At 38.0% G+C, this 24,139-nt stretch overlaps 1 protein-coding gene across 1 annotated transcript in view; it reads right to left on the bottom strand.

The window, feature by feature from the left end:
- The window catches only part of ACACA (acetyl-CoA carboxylase alpha), a 276,321-nt gene that overhangs the window by 107,858 nt on the left and 144,324 nt on the right, over nucleotides 1-24,139 (bottom strand). Inside the window, exons 32-38 of the mRNA XM_049772768.1 lie at nucleotides 23,732-23,788; nucleotides 23,489-23,533; nucleotides 14,563-14,604; nucleotides 11,297-11,512; nucleotides 9,788-9,943; nucleotides 6,900-7,103; nucleotides 543-698 (exon numbers count right to left, since the gene is read on the bottom strand). Coding sequence (XP_049628725.1) covers nucleotides 543-698; nucleotides 6,900-7,103; nucleotides 9,788-9,943; nucleotides 11,297-11,512; nucleotides 14,563-14,604; nucleotides 23,489-23,533; nucleotides 23,732-23,788 — 876 coding nt within the window. The remainder of the gene's footprint in view (nucleotides 1-542; nucleotides 699-6,899; nucleotides 7,104-9,787; nucleotides 9,944-11,296; nucleotides 11,513-14,562; nucleotides 14,605-23,488; nucleotides 23,534-23,731; nucleotides 23,789-24,139) is intronic.

Raw genomic sequence — 24,139 nt, 5'->3', positions numbered from 1 at the left:
GATTCATAATGTCATATTTTCTTACGCTAGTTTTTATTCAGCTATAATAAATCTCCCACAAAAGAATGGATATTTTAAACTGTGTACCATGAACTCTATATCCATCTGTATATGTTATCTGTATTGATTCTCATCATATTAAGTTATGCTATCAGCTAGGAACCTGGGTTATCTTTAAAATAGGAAAATGAGAACTAGAATTTCATACTTCTTTTTAATACACATAATTTGTGTATAGGTTTAGGAACTATATAACTGAACATAATTCATTATATAGGTGAGTGTAAATTAATGCTACATGCACATGTGGTTTAGGTTTTCTCACTTGGATTCTATGAAGGCTTCTATTCTTACCACTCCTAAAAATTCATAAACCACCATCTTACATCTGAGTTGGCACAGAAAAGAGAGTAGATACTTTCTGTGCTTTGGAAATGTCACTTTCAAAGCTGCATTTTCTGAAATTCAAAAAACCAAAACAATAACAAAAACACAACAGTTCTTCTCAGGAACATGTCAAAACCCCCCAGTTAGCCATTTACCTGCCGAAACATTTCTGGGATATCATATATATAGGTTGTCCCTAGGGACTGCGCTTGAAACCTCTTAGATTGGAGTAGATCTTTGGTCACATATGGAGTATTGATTAACATTCCATGCAATGGTCCCTGCTTGTCTCCATATGCTTGAAACATAATCTGCAAGAAAAATATGGACGGCATGAGGAGGTGAGGAGAAAAACCTCAGCTACTAAACATTTTTTTTTCCTTTTTGCCCACCCCTAAACATTTTTCTTTTAAAAAATGATATAAAATAGTTTTATTGAAAGAAATTTACTTAGATAAATGTGAGAGGAGAAAAAGTGAGATACATGATTTCAAGAGAAAGCATAGGCTTATAGGCTTCTCCAAAGTGAAAAAAGCGACAAATGTTATTCTCTCTCTCTCTCTCTCTCTTTTTTTTTTTTTTTTTTTTTGGTTTTTGGGTCACACTCGGCAGCGCTCAGGACTTATTCCTAGCTCTATGCTCAGAAATCGCTCCTGGCTGGCGCAGGGGACCATATGGGATGCCGGAATTCAAACCACCAACCTTCTGCATGAAAGGCAAACACCTTACCTCCATGCTATCTCTCCAGCCCTGACAAATGTTATTCTTAAAACACATTTTTGAGGGGCTGGAGTGGTGGCGTGGAGAAGTAAGGCATCTGCCTTGCCAGTATTAGCCTAGAATGAACTGCGGTTTGATCCCCCGGCATTCCATATGGTCCCCCAAACCAAGAGCAATTTCTGAGCTCATAGCCAGGAGTAACCCCTGAGTGTCACCAGGTTTGGCCCAAACCCTCCCCCCCAAAAAAAACCACCAAACTCCCCCGGCAATTTTTGGTGGGTTGTGTAGCTAGATATGCCTCTTAACATTAATTTTCTATTGCTCTCACTTCTACATGTTAATCAGTTCCAAAAAAGATATGTAACCAACCACAGCTACTCTCACTTTTGAACAGTTGAAATCAACAAGAAAAAGAAGTATAATTTCCCATCTCATAGAATGGTAATACTTGCCTTAGAGAGTGACTTTAAAATATGTCAACTATACTAAGCAGTCCTAGTATTTAAGTTTAGGAACAACTATGCACTAAAAAGAACTCTGTCCTTTCCCCAATGTTTTTCCCATCTATGTTTTTGCTAACTTAACTTAAAAAACTTTCATATATATTATTAGCCCTCAAAGGCTTTAAAGATTCTGCCTGAGTGGCTTTTATTTCAGTTAAAATATCCATCTAATTCCTTTGCTCTTAAATGTATATAAAATAAGACCTATAGTAAAAAATATTTTAAAATTATATATGTATTCCCAAATACACAATGCCTACAACTAGAGAATAGAATCTGCACTAATACTGTCACATAATAAAACCACACCAGTTTTTAATCATTTTAACTCAAATACTTCTATTTGAACATATACATACTTCATACTCCATATATTTAGATAGTTTTATTTGCTTATGAATATTTATAAGGGATACCATTATTTCAATTCAATTAATATTTATTGAGTGCCCAGAGGTTGTATAACACTAAACTAGGCATTTTATGTATGAATACATAAAACATAGATCCCCAACACAGAGAATACAAATGGAGATTGGGATATAAGGTTATGTGTATATAAGCATATATCCATTTAGACCTAAAATATATAAGATGAAGTCTACTATTAATGAATAGATTTGTAGACCTGTATATAAACATCATAGCAGAATTACAGTTCACATAAGTGACTCCTTAGTTTCTTGGCTCTGAGGAATAAGTGCATTCTGCTGACTGGTCAGTAAGGTCCAATTATGGACAAAACTGGTTTAGGTTTCTTTACATTCCACAGAATGAAGTTCTTAGTGCACTCCACAGGACAAATAGTAACCATGTGAAAGCCAGTGTCAATAAAACTTAGAAATACTTAGGTGAGAAGGATAATGCAATGTTTTAAGAGATTCAAACTGTCAAGCAAGGCAAGAACATTATCATAAGCAATGTGGACTCATGAGATAAATGAAATCAAATTAAGAAAAAAGAAAAACAGCAGGTTGTTGGAACTACTTTGTTGTCAATTAGTGGGTTTTTTGCAAAGACTCATAGATTTTTACAAGGTTCAGTTTTGCAAATTCTGGTCTGAAGTTAGACTAGTTAATCAAGCAACATAATTTATACACTAATAACTATTAAACTACTCATATATAACTTACACTCTAAGCACTATAACATACCCTAATAAAGTTTTCCGGGGCTTGAGAAAGAACTTAAGGTAGTATTATTGCTAGTAAGAATTAAAAATGGTATAACCACTTTGTCAGTTTCTTTTTATTTTAAAATATGTCTACTATGGGGTTGGACCGATAGCACAGAAGGCAAGGGTGCTGGCCTTGCATGTGACCAACATGGGTTTCCCATCATACCATATGGTTCCTTTAGCCCACCAGGAATGATCCCCAAGCACAGAGCCACAAGTACCTCTGAGCACCGCCATGTGTAACCCCCCCCCAAAAAAAAGTCTACTATGTCCTAATAAGTACTCTTATAGATGTACCAAATTAGTAAAAAAATATATACATAAGTATGTATATATATTCAAAGATTGATACATGAACATTCAAAGCAACTTTGTCCATCAACAGGTTCATGTATAAGAATTTTGGCAGACCTAAAAATAAAATTACTTAGTAACAAAAACATACTTATGAGCCATGCAACTCAAAAGAATCTCTATAGTGACAGAAAACAAATCAGTGTTTGTCTAGGGCTGGGGTTGGTACATCTATTTTTTTTTTTGCTTTGTTTTGTTTTTTTTGTTTTAGGGTCACACCTGGCATCGCTCAGGGATTACTCCTGGCTCTGCACTCAGAAATCGCTCCTGACAGGCTCGGGGAATCATATGGGATGCCGGGATTCGAACCACCGTCCAACCCGGATCGGCTGCTTGCAAGGCAAACACCCTACCGCTGTGCTATCTCTCCGGCTCCTGGTGCATCTATTTTTGATAGCAAAAGAGTGTACAAAAACTTGAGGTTGTCAAGATACTCTCTTATCATGAATTGATAGTGGTCACACATTTTTATACATCCATCAGAATGCAATAAACTCTTCATTTAAAGGCTACAATATGCAAATTCCATGTCAACAAAAATGAGTTTAAAGTGTATTTTTAAAAATCTTTATGCTACATATGATTAATTCACTTATGCAGATTATCCAAATTTCTTTTCCCCACTCTGCCTGACATCAGGGTTCATTATAGCTAATACCACATAGAATATAAAAGGAAAATAAAATTCAAGCCAGTCAACCTTGCTTCTTGTTAGTAGAAAAAAAATTAATGATGTGCTGGAGCAAGAAACTTATAGTAATGGAAAGTATTAGAAGTCTATGAATGTTAATTCCATTTTCTACTATAATGAACAGTAATTAAAAACTGGTAAAGCATATGCTTTACAAGTTCACGAAAACATGTACACATTTTATATATTAACATTCTTTTTTTTCACCAGAGTCCAGCAAGAGGGCTTCCTTTAGAATAAACCTTTGATTCTTTATAGTCTGTAAGAAACCCTGCACTTAGCTTATGAGGGAATATATCAAAATTTTACCGAAGGGAAACTAATTATCTGTTTTCTTCTCAATGATCTAAATTTCTTTTTTTTGGGGGGGGTCACACCCGGCGGTGCTCAGGAGTTACTCCTGGTTCCGCGCTAAGAAATTGATCCTGACAGGCACTGGGGACCATTTGGGATATCAGAATTCAAACCACCGTCCATCCTGGAATCCTGGATCAGCTGCATGCAAGGCAAGTGCCCTACTGCTGTGCTATCTATCCAGCCCTAATCTAAATTTCTTAAGAATAGAAATCATTGCCAGGAGAGATAGCACCGCAGCGTTTGCCTTGCAAGCAGCCTATACAGGACCAAAGGTGGTTGGTTCGAATCCCGGTGTCCGGTGTCCGATATGGTCCTCCGTGCCTGCCAGGAGCTATTTCTGAGCAGACAGCCAGGAGTAAAAACCCTGAGCAACGCTGGGTGTGGCCCCCCCCAAAAAAAAACAAAAACAAAAACAAAAAACAAAACAAAACAAAACAAAAAAAGAATAGAAATCATTTGTTTTTTTGTATCTACAGTACCTGATACACACAGGTGGCCAATATATGCTAAATAGATGCACTACTAAGATATGTTTCACTATTATTTTAAATTTATACAGATAAATCACTAAAGTAAAGAAAAAAGCAAGTTGACAGTAAGATTCAAGTAGGTATTAGATGTGTCTGATCTAATTAGATGGTTGGGGATTATTCCTTTTGTTGACTTCCTCCTTAAACTATGGCTTCCCAAGTTAGATCACATGTGGCAATAGCTCTTGAAATATCCCAAATGAAGAGCCTGAGGGGAAACTTTTTCCTCTGGCTTTCCTAAACATATAGGACCCATGGTGAAAGGAGAGCTCCCGGGAGGCTAAAAATAGTTCATTATTCTTTTAGATACAAACAGATGGGGCTGGAGAGATAACATGGAGGTGGAGTGTTTGCCTAGCATGCTGAAGGACAGTGGTTCAAATCTGGCATCCCATATGGTTCCCTGAGCCTGCCAGGAGCAATTTCTGAGTGTCAAGATAGGAATAACCAGGGGGCCGGAGAGATAGCACATAGCCAGGAGTAACCCCAGAGTGTCTCTGGGTGTGGCCCAAAAACCCAAACCAAACCAAAACAAAAAGTTACTTTAAAACATCCCTGTACATTTTATAACTGAAACCCAACTACTAACATGTTTGCAACCATGGTGCTTAAAAAAATATTATTAGGAAAAAAAAATCCCTGATCATGGAAAACTTTGACTAAAAATGTTTTGTAAGGCTGTCCTGAAAACATCAAATGCAGAAAAAATTGCTGAATCCTCTTTCTCTTGCTCATTCTTTCTGCTCTAGTATATACTATCTCTGTCTGACTAGTCACATCTCAAATGAAAATAAGTCTCTGGCCATATAACTAGGAATCAGAGCACAAAAATAAAAGGTTGCTTTGACAAGCTACCATACTTTGATTTAAAAAGTTCACCTTTAAATTGCAAAGAGGGGCCAGAGTGATTGTATGCAGATGTGCTGGACGGACCAACGTTCAAACCCCGGCATCCCAGGGTCCCTGAGCCAGCTAGAAGTGATTTCTGAGTGCAGAGCCAGGAGTAAACCCTTGAGCATTGCTGTGTGTGGCCCAAAAACAAAACAAAAACTTGCAAAGTGACTTTTCTTACCTCTATTCTCAGATAGTTAAAAACAAGGGATAATTTAAAATTAGATCCTTTTTTTCTCTTGCTCCTAATGCACAGAACAGACCAAAATCTATCTGTACATTCGCAGGGGCAAGTTCATCCGATAAGAAGATTACTAACTCTGCAGTTACCAAATGTGGGCCAAAGACTACTATGACATCCCAGTGTTTAAAAAGCTGTAAAGAAGTGGTGAACCAAATTAGACACAGTATCACAGCAAAAAGCCCAAACAATGGTGATATAAACACAGTATCACAGCAAAAAAGCCCAATAGAAACAACAGCGGCATTCAAAAACAAAAACCTAAGGGGCCAGAGAAATAGTTAGGCAGTTGCCTTGCATGCGGCTGACCTGGGTTCAATCCCTGGCCTTCCAAATGGTCCCTTGAGCACCGCCAGGAGTGATTCCTGATTTCAGAGCCAGGTTGTGACTCAAAACAAAGCTAAACAAAACAAAAAGTCAGAAAATGAATTCACTGTTATCACAGAATAAATTCATTTTAATGAACCACTTTCCACTCCAGTACCCTTAATTTTTCTATCTGAAAAATGAGATAACATTTGTCACTTTAATATTTCATAGATAAAATACCCCTGATTATTTAAAGAAAAGACAAAAAGTACAAATGGAATATGGTAACGGATAAATAGGGCAGAATCACTGCTTAATATAATGAAAGATTAAGACAGAAGTTTGTGATAAAGGAGACAATTTTTCTTTTACTACTTGCCAATGAGTAAATGGTCTAACTACAATGATAAAGGAAGAACAAGTTGGACAATGAAGGATTAGATTGTTCAAGGAACCAAGGGCCTTATATTATAAAATTACACCTGCAGTCAGGTCCATTTGGAATTTGGGCTCTCCAAATGTGATGGATGATTGACAGTTTCACAAAAAATTAGAAACAGGCACAGTTTATAAGGCAAATGAAGTTGTTCAAAATCATGCAACCATCTAATGTAAGAGAGTTGACAACTTTACTAGGTGAACCAATGAGATTTGTGAGTTTGAGTCTCCTATGACAAGGGCAAATAGCTGATCTGTAGCACAAAACCCAATCTCTGAAGAGACTGCTTGACTACCATACCTGTGCTGTTCTGGAATCAGTCACTTCTTTGTACAGGCTGATGTCCAAGTAATAGCCAGACTCGTTTGTCAGGAAAAGGCGAATGGGAATTGCTTTTCCAGTTGGTGTCAGGCGAATGTTGATTTTCAGTTCTGCCTGGAGGACGCGTAATTTCCACAGCCGGCTTCCATAGCGCATTACCATGCTCCGCACAGATTCCTCAATCTGACAGACACATCACCAAGCACAAAACTTAAATACCTTGTAACAAGGGCCTGTTTCAGGTCTGCCCATCTTTGGAAAGGAGGAATGGGAAAGATGCAGATTTATGTATGCAGATTATGTAGTAAATGTATTCTGTGAAATAGTGAATTTCTCCTCACTCCTACTATTGCTAAGAACAGGTCAAAAACAATTTTGTGTCAGCCATGCATTTGCTTGGCTTTGAACTTCTGGTTCACACCACCAAAACCCATGCAACTCCCTTCTCTTTTCTCAATTATATTCATACTTTATGTCAAGTACCTACAATATTTAAAATTACAAGCCAGGGGATTTAGGAAAAAGCCCTGAATGAGAATAAAATCTCTAGTTAAACAGCTATTAAGTAGCATTTATATGCATAGTAACTATGTTTCATTGCACTTACAGGACCTTAAATCAACACAACAATTACCACAATGAGCTTTTTTTCCATACAATTTTATTAAACTTTGTAATATATTTCTATTGGTAAATCGTACAAATTAGAGAAAGGAAATTTTAAGTTGGGGATGGAACATTCTCTGAAAACAGAGCCCTGAAATTTAGCTATTGAAAAATTTAACTGGAATTTATATAGATGGGTTAGATATTTCCTAAACTTCCTATTAAGGCAACTCAATAAGTTCTTTGTTTTCAGGGTAAGAAGAGTTATTTGAAGTAAATGGCTTTAGATGTGACTTACAATTGACATACGAAGATGAGAATTTTATTCCATATGACTATAGGCAGCTAAGACAAACTATTCAAAATTAATACTTTCTTAAAAATATAGAACTTTATAAGACTTTTATCGTACTTAGGAAGAGCCTAAAATCATGTATATGACCCTTTTCTTATTGACTATAAAAAGACTACACTTACTGCTTGTTTCTACACCATAGAATTTTTGACTGGAATAGGTTTCCAGAAATTTCTATCCTTGATTGTTAACCAAGATAGCTATTCTTTTTTTTATATAAACCAATTACATTCTAATAGAGTACAAAACGTTCAATTAGATGAGATTCTATTGTATTGAATTAATTTTGATGTAGTGTCAATGAAAACCCACAGTGATAGGAATCATTATTAATAGGCCACACTTCTCCAGTTATACCAGCTACCCTTCATCTTCTTGAGGAAACCAAAGCAGACCAGAAACTGATAGCTATTTATGACTAGAAAGAGGTAGAGCCAAGGCACAGGTATACTTTGAAAACACCCTAGCTTATTACAAACTCATTTAGAGAGACAGAGTGACAGCTGGCCCATATGGTTCCTGAAGCCCATCAAGAGTGATTCCTGAGTGCAGAGCCAGGAATAACCCTGAGCACTGCCAGGTGTGGCCACCCTCCCCTAAGACCTCAAAACCAAACCAAAACAGGAAACCTCATTAAGAGCTCAAACAGCTGGAATGCGTGTTTTGCAGATGGGAAGTCCAGGTTTAATCCCCAACACTGGATGTTTATGAGGATAATTCCTGAGCACCAATAGATATGGCCTCAAACCAAGAAAAAAAATATATATATATAATTGAGAAATATTAAATCAAATCTAAAATAGTTGTTTATAACAAAGAAAAAATTAAAAAAATTGATATGTTAGAAATAACTTCAGGACATGTTTGAGGTCTTCTGACTTCATTAATCTAGGAATGCTCAAAAAAAAAAATCTTTGCTTAAACTGGATCTAAAAATAGATGCCCAATAAGTAGCCATATTTTTTGGCTAGTAACAGATTAAGGAAACTCAATGGGAGTTTGGAGACTTGAAAACAAACAGAAAAGCAGAAAACTAACTTCTCAAGTGTTAAGATACCAAGTGTTTCAAAAATTAAAGTTCATGGTGATAAGTAATCCTTGAAAAAACATACTAATCTAATAACTATATTCTAAAGTCTCTTGATAGAAAGAGGTTAAAGGGAGCAGAAATAGAGCAACCGATTTTATCACATCTGGGCTAAAAGGTCAAGAACAGAATCACCTTGTTTTCCTCCCTTAAAATCATATAAACTATACCTTAGAAAAAGAGTATCACATAAGAAAACATACGTGAAATTCCTTATTTAAGTCTTTTCCCTATGGAAAAATATTAAAGTTAAATAAGTAAGAAACCTTGGGGGAGGTTCATTAATTCTGATAGGCCAACAGGTTAAAATATGCAGAGAAGAGCAATTTTACCAAAATGGCCAATAATTGCAAAATTAATTATTCTAGATAAGAAAGCCTAGGGAATTTTTTTGTTTGTTTTTTGGGCCACACCCGGTGATGCTCAAAAATGGAATGGCTATGCACTCAAAAATCGCTCTTCAATTGTGGGACCATATGGGACGCTGGGGGATCAAACCACAGTCATTCCTTACCACTTGCACAACTGGCCCCAAGCCTAGAGAATTAGATAAGATCATTATCATGACAAAATACTACAAACAAATCTCAATGGAAGAAGAGAAAACAGTTTTGCTTTTGTTCTGAAGTTTGCGTTCCATGATGCATCAAATTCTTGATATTATACTAGAAACTCAATTTTACAGGTATTCTATAAACATTAAAGACCAAAAACTCAACCAAGAGTGCCTATTTCCAGATCCTAGTGATATTAAATATGAATGAATCGCTCTGTCTGTGTATGGTAGAGCTGAGTGAGAAGCTAAAGAAACAAATATACCTTTGATGGGTCCATGATGACTGTGGGTACAAAGTTGAGGAAGATGTGGTTACAGTCTGTGCGAACATTTGTATTGTTAAAAGCGACCTCCAACTCATCCATTGCTTCTAGGAGCAACCGCTCCCCTTCATTTTGTAGATATTCAAAAGATGCTTCCTAAGTAAGAAGAAAATCATCATCCACTTTAAGAGCCAATATAGGCCAATGATGGAGAACAGTGGCAGAGCACATGCATTGCATGTGAAGCACTGGGTTCAATACCTGGCATCAAAACTACATTTTAAAAATAAAAGAGGATAATAAAGAAATGGCATTTATAATGACTTCAGCAGTAGTATGTCATAAACTCTAAGGCACCTGCTGCAGCGGCTGTTTCCCTTTCTCCCTATAATCAGCCCAACCACACAGGCTGCAGGGCAGACTACCTTCTATCTCCCAGAGTATCATTTCCTTCCAATAAACAGGCATGATGGAAATCCCCAGAGCTGTAACCCCAATAGGGTCACAATTTATATGTGCCAAACAGTAGTTTACAATGGAAAACCTGGAGAAAGGGGATGAAGTGATATCTAGCACACTAAAAAGGACTTTGCTATACAACTTAAAAAGTTTAAAAAGGGGTCTATCATCATTCAATTCCCACTCTGATTTTTCAGTTAGCATTCTTCTGTCTGTCTCATATAGTGCTCTTCAAAGTTCCATTACCAGGAAAAGCCAAAAACATTTTTCAAAAAGTTGTATCTTGGGGCCGGAGAGATAGCACTGCGGCGTTTGCCTTGCAAACAGCCGATCCAGGACCTAAGGTGGTTGGTTCGAATCCTGGTGTCCCATATGGTCCCCCGTGCCTTCCATGAGCTATATCTGAGTAGATAGCCAGGAGTAACCCCTGAGCACCACCGGGTGTGGCCCAAAAAAAACCCAAAAAACAAAAGTTCTATCTTGAGGCTAACATAGTAGTAAAGGGGTTAAGGCACTTACTTTGCATGCTACAGATCCTGCTTCAATCCCAAATATCACATATAGTCCCCTGAATACCACCAGGAGAGAGCCCTGAGTGCAGAGCCAGAGAGCCAAAAGTAAGCTCTACATACTGCTGGGCATGACCCCCAAAACAAAGGGAAATTAAAAAAGCCCTTTATTACAGGGAATATGAACTTCTGGAAGAAAAATAACTCTCAGACTACTGCTCGCTAGAGGAGTGAGATAAAGAGAATGAACCCTGTACAAAACATGAATATATAATTTAAAACTATGCTAGTTCTGGCTTCTCTAACCCTCCTTCAGGAAACTTCTTATTGAAGTACAAAAGCCAGGGCTAGAGAGACAGTTTATCAGCATGCAGTGCTTGCATTGTATGCAAACCTGATTCAATCCTGGTGTCACATAGTTCCTCAAATACTTGCAAGGGAAAAAACCTTGAGCAAAGAGTTGGGAGAAGTCCCTCAGCGGCACTGAGTGATTACTCCAAGCAGTTTTAAAATAAGGTATAAAATAAGGTATAACACTCACCTTGGTGACCAGATCAGAATGTCTGATGATTGCACGAACAAAGAACCTATAATCTGTCACTTCTGTGCCCACTTCCACTTTGGCTGCTCCAAGATACAGATGCATTTTGTGATTAGCACATGGAATGGCAGTGAGGTCAAAATTCCTCATTCGGTTCAACTCTAACTGGAAAGCTAGGGCAGGCTCCAGGTGACGATAGATACGATCCTCCTCAAACTGAATATAAGAATCAAAAGGGAAAACTAAAACCAACAATTCATCAGTGATCAGAGACATTGAGAGAGAGACAGAGACAGAGAGAGAGAGAGAGAGAGAGAGAGAGAGAGAGACAGAGACAGAGACAGAGAGAGAGAGAGAGAGAGAGAGAACGAGAACATTTTAGGTGCAAGCTGGTGGAGTAAAGGAAGGATGGACGGCCAAGTGACATTGGTTGTAGGAAATGTTTACTGGTGAAGGGATGAGTGTTAGTATACATATAAAGCTGTTCAATCATGAACTTTGTAACTATCTCACGGTGATTCAAATATAATTTTAATTAAACTATGAATATATATAAATGAGATTTTTAAAAGCAAATATGTTATAATATATGGACAACCAACAAAAATGAACTAGATACAGGATCATTTATAGCTTAGAAAAGATTGGGTACTACAGTATCATAACTATGAAGTGCTCAATTTTTCATCATTTATGCTTTTACAAGTGATGACTCTCTCCATTAAAAATGAGGAGGGTCCGAGAGATAGCCTAGTGACTAAAAATGCCTCCTTGGAAGCATAAGATTGAGAGTTCCATTCTGGAGGCACCTCTGTGTCTGTGATCCCTGGTGCTATAAATGATTTCCACTCATACCTCAGTCAGATCTATATAAGCACCAAAACTAAAAACTGTGGTTCTCAAATGAACACTAAGAGTTGTGTGAGCACTAAGTGTCCACAACAAGTATGACAACCAGAATATTGTTAAGGAGTATAATCCCTTGGTGTACATGTGCAAGCATCACAATGAAAGAAGTGCAACATGGGGCCGAAGAGATAGCACAGTGGTAGGGCATTTGCCTTGCATGCAGCCAACCCAGGATGGAAGGTGGTTCAAATCCTGGCATCCCTTATAGTCCCCTGAGCCTGTCAGGAGCAACTTCTGAGCAAAGAACCAGGAGTAACCCCTGAGCGCCACTGGGTATGAGGAAGAGAGAGGGCAAGGGAGGGGAGGGGAGGGGAGGGAACAGGAGGGGAAAGAAGAGAAGAGGAAGAGAGAGGAGGAGAGAGAGAGAGAGAGGAGAGAGAGAGAGAGAGAGAGGGAGAGGGAGAGGGAGAGAGAGGGAGAGGGAGGGAGAGAGGGAGGGAAGGAAGGAAGGAAGGAAGGAAGGAAGGAAGGAAGGAAGGAAGGAAGAAAGAAAGAAAGAAAGAAAGAAAGAAAGAAAGAAAGAAAGAAAGAAAGAAAGAAAGAAAGAAAGAAAGAAAGAAAGAAAGAAAGAAAGAAAGAAAGAAAGAGGGAGGGAGGGAGGGAGGGAGGGGAGGGGGCGGGGGAGGGAGGAGGGAGGGAGGGGAGGGAAGGAAGGAAGGAAGGAAGGAAGGAAGGAAGGAAGGAAGGAAGGAAGGAAGGAAGGAAGGAAGGAAGGAAGGAGGAAGGAAGAAAGAAGAAAGAAAGAAAGAAAGAAAGAAAGAAAGAAAGAAAGAAAGAAAGAAAGAAAGAAAGAAAGAAAGAAAGAAAGAAAGAAAGAAAGAAAGAAAGAAAGAAAGAAAGAAAGAAGAAAGAAAAGTGCAATTCTTGATGAGCACCGCAACCTGATGTGAAATCCTGGGGCCCTGGGTCCACACAACTAAACATTTAAGGACCCTTGTTAGATGTATTTGTGGTCATCACAACAACAAAACATCAAATGAAAACACAGAGATGGGGCATCAATTTCCTAAGAATTTTGGTAGCATTTTAACTTTCTAATTAACTTTTGCCTATTAACTACAGACTGCTCTATATTACCATCTACTTACACATAAATGCTTTAGATTTCCAATGAGTCTAAAATGCCTATTTGTAGAACCTATTTTTATATACATCAATTCAGGAAGAATATAAAGTACAAAGTCAATACTTGACAAACATGCAATTTTATAAAAAAACATTTGTTACTGAAACATATAGTAGCTATAACTAGGTGTAAATCTTTTAAAATTTATTGATTTGTTATATATCTAGTTGAAACTAAATTGTCAACTGAATCAATAGGATAGAGCCAAAAATATCAATATGGTCTGAAATTTTATATTTTATTGGTTTTTGGATCACACCAGGTGGCGCTCAGGGGTTACTCCTGGCTCTGCACAGGAAGGCATAGGGGCAGGAAGGGGAGGGGGGAGGGGGGAGGAGGAGGAGGAGACCATATAGGATGCCAGGATTTGAACCACCTCCATCCTGAATCTTGTGAGGTAAATGCCCTACCGCTGTGCTATCTCTCCAGCCCCATGAAATTTTATTTTTGAAATTTTATATTTTAAATGGAAAAAATGAACGTAAACAAGACGAAAAAAAATCATCTATAGATGAACAAAAATCAACCACATTTAATATACAGCATTTGAGTCAGAGAGATAGCATGGAGGTAAGGCATTTGCCTTGCATACAGAAGGATGGTGGTTCGAATCCCGGCATCCCATATGGTCTGGTCCCTCAAGCCTGCCAGGAGCGATTTCTGAGTGTAGATGTAGGAGTAGCCCCTGAGTGCTGCCGGGTGTGACCCAAAAACCAAAATAATAATAATAATAGTAATAATAGTAATAATAATAATAATAATATAGAGCATTTTAGTACTACATCTTTAGTATTGGGCCGAAGAGATAGCACAATGGTAGGGTGTTTGCCTTGCATGCAGCTGATGCAGAACAGATGGTGGTTTGAATCCCAGCATCGCATATGGTCCCCTGGCCTGCAGGAGCGACTTCTGAGTGCAGAGCCAGTAGTAACCTGTGAGCGCCACTGGGTGTGACCCCAACACAAAATAAACCAAAATAAGCATCTTTAGTACTGCCTTACAGTATAGAGATGATCTTGAAAGTTATCACTCTCATTGGGTAGGTCAATGTATCTGTTTCCTCAAGTAAACTTTCAGAGGGAGGTTAAGACATATAACGCAAAAAAGCAAGCACAGATTTCAATTAGAGAAAGGAGAAAGGTAAGAAGAGTGAAGGGCAAAGGGCAAAGATAAGCCACTCTTGGGTTCTGAAGGGAAAAAAAATAAAACTAGAGAGAGAATACAAACTTACCTTATCCCTTGCTCTGAATGTGAAAAATTTAGGGAATTCTCTCTGTGTTAAAGAAGATGAGAAAACGTGTCAGCCCTTCATAGATATGACTCTTTAGGGACAAATACATAGTACAGAAGCAGTCAAGTATTTAGAAGACAGTTTCCTAGAAAACATGCTCCTTAGCCAAGCCTTGCCTAGGGAATAAGAATGAACCTCTGGGTAAACATTTTGACCCTACCTCAAATTTGAGAATTACCACACTGTTACCCTAACTTTAATCGCTAGCCTCTTGTAAGGAAAACAAATTTAACATTTTACTATCTCCTAAGTTAACATAAATTTTTACATCATTATTGGTATTACTTGCCAAATAAAACCAATATCCTCTTATGCTTCAGCCATTACAACAGTAGTTACTGGATTGATTTCCCAAGTTTCTCCTTAAGAAACTCTTAAAATGTAAACTAGCCAGAACACAGAGTTCTTAGTCCATGTTCTTTCAACACTGACTCTTTAAGTCAATAATTTAAGGTAAATAATAGTTTCCAAAGAAATAAATATGTTACTTTGGTGACTACCATTATGCGTGTATGTATAAATATAAAGAATGGGGTAAATGTAGTGAATTTGCAATTGTTAGGTCTTACTGCTCTTTTGCAGGGCATTATACAAGAAAGCAACCAATTTACTAGAACCCTATTAATTAACAAAGATGAATTCAATTAGCAGAGTCCATTAGTTTCTGAAATTTAACTTATTAACATCAAATACCCCTGTTTTCTCGGATGGGAAGCTCTACTTGCAGTGCTGGAATCAAGTCATTACCAGTGCCTCTACAGGAGGTTACATTAGGCCTCTTCTTCATTAGGAGTGCACTCTAATCACTTGAGACAAGGCAGAGAAACCAAGAAGGGCCACCATTTAAAAACCCTTCAGTAAGTGTTCAGAAACATGAACTGAAACCGGTCTAGATGGCAGGTGCTCTCCTGCGTTGTCCCATGTATTACTCTCTGCAACCCCTTGAGGTAGGTATTATTGTCTCCATTTCACAGCTGAAAAAGCATTATCTAAGGGCCATCCTCAGGATCACAGAGGGAGAATGTGAACTTGTCTAATGCCATGCCTTTTCATCTCAATCAATCAACTCAAGAGTAGAATATTTGGGCCAGAGCAATAGCACAGCGGTAGGGCGTTTGCCTTGCAAGCAGCCAACCCAGGACCAATGGTGGTTTGAATCCCAGCATCCTATCTATATGGTTCCCCGTGCCTGCCAGGAGCGAATTCTGAACAGAGAGCAGGAGCGAATTCTGAACAGAGAGCCAGGAGTAGCCCCTGAGCGCTGCCGGGTGTGACCCTCCCCCAAATAAAGAGTAGAATATTTAGGTTAGAAGCAAAAGAACTTATTTATAATACTTCTCTTTGATGAAATCAAGAACAAAAAGAAGGGGCCGGCGAGGTGGCGCTAGAGGTAACGTACCTGCCTTGCAAGCGCTAGCCAAGGAAAGATCGCGACCGCGGTTCGATCCCCCAGCGTCCCATATGGTTCCCCCCCCAAGCCAGGGGCAATTTCTGAGCGCTTAGCCAGGAGTAACCCCTGAGCATCAAACGGGTGTGGCCCGAAAACCAAAAAAAAAAAAAAAAAAGAACAAAAAGAAATACCCCCCAAAAAAACCCAGAAACTTAAAGCAATAACAGTAACATATAAAGTAAAAATGCTCAAACTGAATTTACCAAGAACTTCTTGACTACTTCCACAAGTAGCTATTGCTTGTCACCTTTGTAACTAAAGCTTGAGCAGTTAATAAATCTTTATAGCATTTTCCTTGACATTAACTGTAAAATGATATTTAACAGGTTTTTCAAAGCTTGTTTATCATGCCTGGGAAACCCCTTGTCCAGGTTTGGGTCTATAAAAGTACTTTGAAGCATTGACATTTTATTGTGATCATTTCTGTTCCAAACAAATCCTCTAATTCCCCCAAATAACAGTGAAGAACATGAGGGTGACATGAAGGTTAGGCAAAAAGGTACTAAGCTATCAGTAGATTTCATGCTTCTGGTTTTCTATACTCTAATCACAAGAAGTATGGCTTTCAGAGCATTAGCTAAAAAACAATGCAAATCAGGAAAAAAAAAAAAGATAAAAATCCATGAACTTTTCTGAAAGAAAAGCCAAGGAGCAGTTTAAAGTAGTACTCTTCTATTCTGCCATAACAATTAATTAGTTCATTAAAAATAGTTGTTTAGTATTCCACTTATTTAAATATGTACAACTGCGAGATGAAAATAATTTTCCTTTAAAAACAATAATAACCTAAAAAATGCTTTCTTTACCACTAAAGCAATTAAGAAAATTTGTAGTAACTGAAAGACATAAAAAGCAAACTATTGTAATGAAAATACGTTTACTGCAAATAATGAAAAAGACTAATTTTTAACAGAGACAACTAATCAAGCCACTTTTATTAAGATTAGCTAAGAAATGATGTTATGAAATGATGTAAGTAAACTTTTTAAAACTCTGGGTAAAATTGACTCTACACTAAATGGTTTTTTTGTTTGTTTGCTTTTTGGGGCACACCCGGTGGTGTTCAGAGGTTACTCCTGGCTCTGTGCTCAGAAATTACTCCTGGCAGGCTCAGTGGACCATATGGGATTCTGGGGATCTAACCTGGGCCAGTCACATGAAAGTCAAATGCCTTACCAGCTGTGCTATCACTCCGGCCCCCTACACTAAAGTTCTTGATTGAAGTGTGAACTGTTGAGAACAGACATAACTATGCAATAAAAAGGCAGGATGAATGAATAAATTCTTTAGGATGATGTGTAAGTCTAAGATGTATAGTAAATCATCTTTGATATTAAAAGAAAAACCACAGAAAAAGAAATCCAAAAGTCTGAGCTTATGAATCGATAAATTCCTTGATCCTGCCTCATCTTTACACTGTCAGTTATTCCACTAACGGCATTCCTGCTTACTCCATCTCTAATGTAATTGCTTTCCAGGCATTCTACTCGTGTTATGGGCAAATATCATAATTGAATGTACACAAAGAAAAACCCTCTTAGCGTCTTGGTACCAAAAAACAAAAGAATGTAACATTTCTCAGGAAGAGATTATACCCCTGCTGTGTTCTAATCAGCCAACCATCATCAAGACAATCAAAATAATTTGCCTAAATTAGCCAATCAAGACACCCTGCAAATCAGAGAATGTGAAAACCTGCAACAGAAAACATCATAGCTGATTATGATACTAATAATCGTGTTAAAAACCTAATGAGATGAAGAAATTGGAAGCTTGCTGGTGCAATTCTCTTTTACCTCAACATGCTGAGAACTAATTATATAGACTGTAATTAAAACAAAAACCCAAACCAGACGTTCTCAAAAACTAATAATTGATCCGCCAAATTGGGGGAAGGGGATGAAACCCACCATTTCTCTTGTTTTGTTAAAATAAAATTGACATATCAATATATTTTTTAGAATGAACTACTAATCATGATAACTAACTCTGACAACTGGCTCCTGCTTCAGGTCCAAATAATCCCAAACAATACATTTTAAAGTGGGAGACACTCATATAAATCTAGTAAGACTAGAACTGCCTTTAAGTGATTGTTTTTCAGCCACATCCAGTGATGCTCAGGGGTTACTCCTAGCTAGGCGCTCAGAAATTGCTCCTGGCTTGGGGGGAGCATATGGGATGATGCAGAATTGAACCGTGGTCTGACCTAGGCTAGCACGTGCAAGGTAGACGCCTTACTGCTGTGCCACCACTCCGGGCCCCTGATTTAGAATTTTATAACAGTTTTTAAACATAATGCTTTTGCTAGATGGCAAGGACAGAAAAACAAAAATCTATCCTTTTATATAACCTTAACTAAACTTTGCTGGAAAAAAATAAAAAGGAAAGCTTACTCTACCAGGAAAGACCTACCACTACTTTGGCATTGACTTACTCCAAAGAGTGATCCCAACACCCAGACGACTCAGCAACAGGGCAGATCGCTCCGCATTTAATGGTATGCTGAAACTAGAGGATGCTCCACATCAGCCTGACATCGATGAAAGAAATGTACACAATCCAGAGTCTTTAAATATAAGAATCTGCTACCGACAACAGCTAAAGTGTGAAAAAGTTTCACCGGGACCACGGAAAATGACTCAGGTTGGACGGACTGGTATGCCTGGAATCCAGAGTTGGTCTTATGCCAATAAACTTCTGGGGTGAGGCCTTTTTGTAATCAGGTCAAGGATTTTTTCCCATTTTCCCCATTTTTCTGGAACTATGCGAACAACGGCAGTTGCCACAATCACACTTCTACTATATATATTTTTTTTTACTCTTATCCTTTAAGGAAAGAAAATACAACTTACTGAACTTAGAAACAAATAACTGTAGTAGAATGCCTGTCTCGAATACAGGCAGGGAAAGGGAAGGGGGAGGGGGTAATTTTACACTGGTGAAAGGGGGTGTTCTTGTTATGACTGTAACCCAACTATGATCATGTTACTTAAATAAAAAATATATTTCCAAAAAAAAAAAAAAAGGAAAGCTTAAAAAAAGCTATTATTTGTTATCAGAATGTCCTTTTGGCATCTGAAGTGTGAGTAGAACTAATAGACAACACTATAAAATCAGATAGTTGGGGCAGAGAGTACAGAGGGTGAAGCATTTTGTCTTGCACATGGTTCAATCCCAGTACCCTAAGCACTACCACAAATGATTCCTGAGCAAACTCTGAACATAGATGGGTGTGCCTCCTGCCAAATAAAACAAAAATCAAAGAACTGCAATATATAAGGCTGTAAAAAGCCAGACTCTTTTGCTTTAAAGATTAAAATTTATTTGTATGTGTGCCTATAGATACATACACACACACAATCTCCATGGAGTCCAGTGGCCAACTCTCTAAGAGACTGTGATGATTAAACAAAGTGTCAGATAGACTTTACTAGAATCTGAATAAACATCTAATAATATACAGTACTTTCCACGAATTCCCTTAAGCTTTAATTCACCTTGCTCTAGTGCTAAAACAGTCTGAGAGCTGACTGTGCAACAGTACAGCTGCTTCAGTCCATACCAGCCACTATTCTTGAACCAAACTTGATAACCTTCCTCTTCTCCTTTTGCCCCCTCATGTGCTCCTTCTCTCTTCTATTCAATAATATAGGGATTTCACAGTGTAGAACAGGGGAGGCTGCATACATCACAGTAGATTACCAAGAAGCCAGAGAGATCAAGGGATTCATTTCTAACACTCCCAGAAAGCTTCCTCTTTTTCACACTACACTAACTATGGGGCAAGCACACATCAGATGACATGACAGAGGCTAAGCATCCTTCATGAACTGCAGGCTACCCCCAGGAGAGGAATTATAGCAGCACAATGATAGTGAGCCCCAGATTTGTACAATTCCTGCCAAAGCCACCTAGCTATTGTAGATCCTAGCTAGAGTTCCATAGTAGCTGCCATGACCCTCTGTGTAACCAGAAATCTTTTTGTTTTGTGGCCACATTCTTTTAGACGTGGACTTACTTCTGGCTCTGTGCTCAGGGATTGCTCCTAGAGAAGCTCATGGACCTATGTGGGGTGCCAGGGATCAAATCTGGGTCAGCTGCAAGGACCCTACCCATTGTGCAATCTCTCTGGCCCCACAAATCTGTGTGTGTGTATGTTTGTGAGAGTGTGAAGCAAGATAGTTTTTATTGAGGCATACTTAGAAAGATGAGAAAGAGAGAAATAGTGTTCAAAAGAGAACATGGCTTCTCCAGAATTAAAGAAGCAGAGAGATATAGAGAAAAGCAAACAAATTGTGTATTCAAGGGAGAACATGAACTTAAAAAGCAAACCCCACAAATCATTTCTTTTTTTTTTTTTTTTTGGTTTTTGGGTCACACCCAGCAGTGCTCAGGGGTTACTCCTGGCTGTCTGCTCAGAAATAGCTCCTGGCAGGCACGGGGGACCATATGGGACACCGGGATTCAAACCAACCACCTTTGGTCCTGGATCGGCTGCTTGCAAGGCAAACGCCGCTGTGCTATCTCTCCAGGACCCCACAAATCATTTCTAATGAGCCTAACAAGATAATACCCTTACTTCTGGGGCCAGCGAAGTGGCGCTAGAGGTAAGGTGTCTGCCTTGCAAGTGCTAGCCAAGGAAAGACCATGGTTCGATCCCCCAGCGTCCCATATGGCCCCCCCCCAAGCCAGGGGCAATTTCTGAGTGCTTAGCCAGGAGTAACCCCTGAGCATCAAATGGGTATGGCCCGAAAAACAAACAAAAAACAAAAAAAAATAAAATACCCCTACTCCTCTGCACTCCAATTCTTCAGAAAAAAATTGACTGGTCCACGCTTAAAACTGTGTGGTACTGTCCCTTCTAAAACAACCAACCCTAAACACATAAAAGAAACTTTATAGCTGACTTTTTAGTTATGGCACTATAAATAGGACCTGCATAGTGATTCCTGGGAGTCACTTCTATTCTTTGCTTATACATGTCCTGATTCAATCTCACTCCATAAATATATTAGAATAGTAAAGATGGGGGGCAGGAGTGATAGCACAGCGGGTAGTGTGTTGGCCACTTGAATGTGGTTCAATCCCCACATACATTTGGTCCTCTGACTGGCCAGGAGTGATTCGAGCATAGAGCCAGAAGTAACCTGAGGGCTGCTGGTGTAGCCCAAAAACAAAAGACAAAACAAAAGCAAAAAAAAAAAAAAAAAAAAAAAAAAAAGAAAAAAAAGGTAAAAAGAAATTTTTGAGGGGAATGGATTGATAATACAGCAGGTAGAACCCTTGCCTTGCCCGCAGCCAATCCAGGTTCAATCCCATACGGTCCCCTGAGCCCACCAGGAGTGATTTCCAAATGCAGAGCAATCCTGAGCACTGAGAGGTGCAGCCCAAAATCAAAACTGAAAAAATGTTTTGACTCTAATATACATTCTAGGACACTAGGTAATCTGGGAAAATAAAGAAGTTTGGAACATATAGTATGAATACAAAATAAAATGAACAAAAATGCTGCTAAGAATTTACTGCTTTTATAGCTGGAGATATAGTTGATAGACTGCACCAAAGTGAGCAAACCAAAGGGAGTAACACCAAAGCATGTAGAGCTGTGCCCCCCCCAAAACTAAAAAGAATTAAAACTAAAAAAGAATTAAGTTGACATTTTAAAAATTGGTGTGGCAAATAAAGCTGAAGAAACAGAAATAGTTAAGGCATATATGCCTTGCATGCAGTCGACCTCTGGTTTGATCCCTATACACAAATGGGTTCCCTGAGTACAGCCATGGGTCACTTCTCCTACATAATTTTTTTTAAAGTGGAAGAATATGTTCTGGAATGCTTACTACCAGAAACTAGTCAGTACTATTCCCCCAAATAATGTGATTATTTCCATAGAAAATTTTTCAAAAAGAAAAATCACCTTAATGCTTAAAGACTAACTCATTATTCTTTCCAAGTCCAGGGACTGGCTCTGGCACTTACTTCAATTCTGATAAGCATTTACCAGCCACAGTATTTATTCATGGGTTCTCATATTCTATCCCAATGTATCAATTTTATTCTGTAAGCTCCTGATATTTCTTCATAAAGTTCAGGGGTTCTCTCTAAGCACCTCATACTTCTCCACCACCTGAAGTTTCCTATTTAAGGTTATTGATCAATAGATATATCTGCTCTTGGCTTGATTTCCTGATGTCAATAACAAAGGGGACTTATGTGGTCCACATTTTCTAAAGCATTTTGGAAAATCTTTGCTCTTTCACTTGCAGGGTAGGTTATCCAATATCTCTGTAGACTAAACCAACAAAGAGCACTGGGAGAAGAAAAAAAATGTTGAGTGCAAGAGATTTAACAAAAAGACAATAAAAGCAATCATACATCTATGTCCTTGAATTTAGAAAGTCCTTTCCAGAATCCAAATGTTATCTTCATTGAAATGAAAGGGCTTGAAAACTAACTTGCTTGCTAAAACAAAATTCTTACCAGAAATACCAAGACTTGTTAATATCATTTGAAATCTTACTTAGTTACATAGGCATCAATCTTCAAAGAAATACTTTGACTACAGTCATGTTAGAGAATGATTTCTTAGTGCTAAAGAGATAGTATAGTGGTTAAGATGCTTGCCTAGCAATCACCCAATGTGGGCTTGATCCCTGACATCCCTTATGATCCACAGAGCCCTGATAGGAGTAATTCCTGAGCCCAGAGCCAGGAGTAAACCCCGAGTATCACTAGGTATGGCCAAAAAACTAGAAAAGAGAGAATGACTTCTTTACTGCAAATTAGATTTTGTCCTCAATGTTGTCATTATGCCAGGTTATATGATATGGGTATACATACAATAGTTCAGATACCAAGCTATTCTCTTTCCAATAACTATTTTTTATCTCATGAATATTAAGGTAAATAGAAGAAGCAACTCAATACTTAAGTTTACTTCCTAGTCCTAGAATTAACCAAAGGAAAAGAACATCAATTTGTGCTTTGTTCAGGGACTTTAAATAATAAATGATTGTTTTTTCAGAATTGAGAATTTTCAATAATGGAATCTGACTCCATCTTTGGTAAAAGTATTGGCAGCTCTTGATTATTGATTCACTGTATGCATAAGAAGAAATTACTAGTTAGGTTCTGCTGATACCTTATTCATTTGGGTAAATACATAGCAGCATTATTCTTAACTATTTCTTAGAGATATACTGAGAATTCATTACAGATTGAAAAAAAAAAAAAAGCCCTTCAGCTTGAATACCTGATAAAAAATGGATTATTCATCACATTTTCTAAAAGAAGAGGGACCAAATGTCAGTGCAGCCCTTTTAAATATAAATAGCTCACATGTATTCTGTTTAAATAATCTGTGGCAAACAAATAGAACAGTAAATAATCTTCCATTATGATTCATTTACTTACATGAAATCTCTGATCCACCTCATAGTTGACTTGTTTTCTGAAATCCTTTCAAACAAAAGAATAAAAAAAATTATGAACAAACTGAATAAAAGTGATGATAAAATTACTACTCTTAAACTAATGAAAAGCAGTTGTTCCTCTGCAAAAAACCTATAAGTATATGCTTAGAATTACATTTTTATTTTTAAAAAATTCTAGCATCAGTGAAAGAAATATTAGATATAAAAAATTTACACAAAATACCTTCTGTGCAACTAAGAAAGTAAGACGCCGTATTCCATGTTCAACCAGGGTAGCTTTCTAGGAACAAACAAGATTAAGAGAAAATAGATCAGATCTCCATTCATTTAAAAAAAACTTCTTGGTTCATCTTAAATTTAATTCCATTCAGTAGATATAAAATTCTGATTATATAATTACCCCCTTAAAATATGTATCTTAGTTCACTATCTTCAAACTCACAATTTCAACCTGACTTCTGACACAAAGTCCCATAAAACAGATTTTATACCTATCTTTTAAAAAACTGCTAAAGATTGGGGCCAGAGTGATAGCACTGCATGCAGTAGGGCATTTGTCTTGCACACGCAGCCAACCCGGGACAGAGCTGGGTTTGATCCCTGGCATCCCATAGAGTCCCTGGAGCCTGCC

The sequence above is a fragment of the Suncus etruscus genome, chromosome 1 (assembly GCF_024139225.1).
Source record: "Suncus etruscus isolate mSunEtr1 chromosome 1, mSunEtr1.pri.cur, whole genome shotgun sequence".
Classification (NCBI taxonomy): Eukaryota; Metazoa; Chordata; class Mammalia; order Eulipotyphla; family Soricidae; genus Suncus; species Suncus etruscus.
This window is presented reverse-complemented; position numbering and strand designations above follow the sequence as displayed.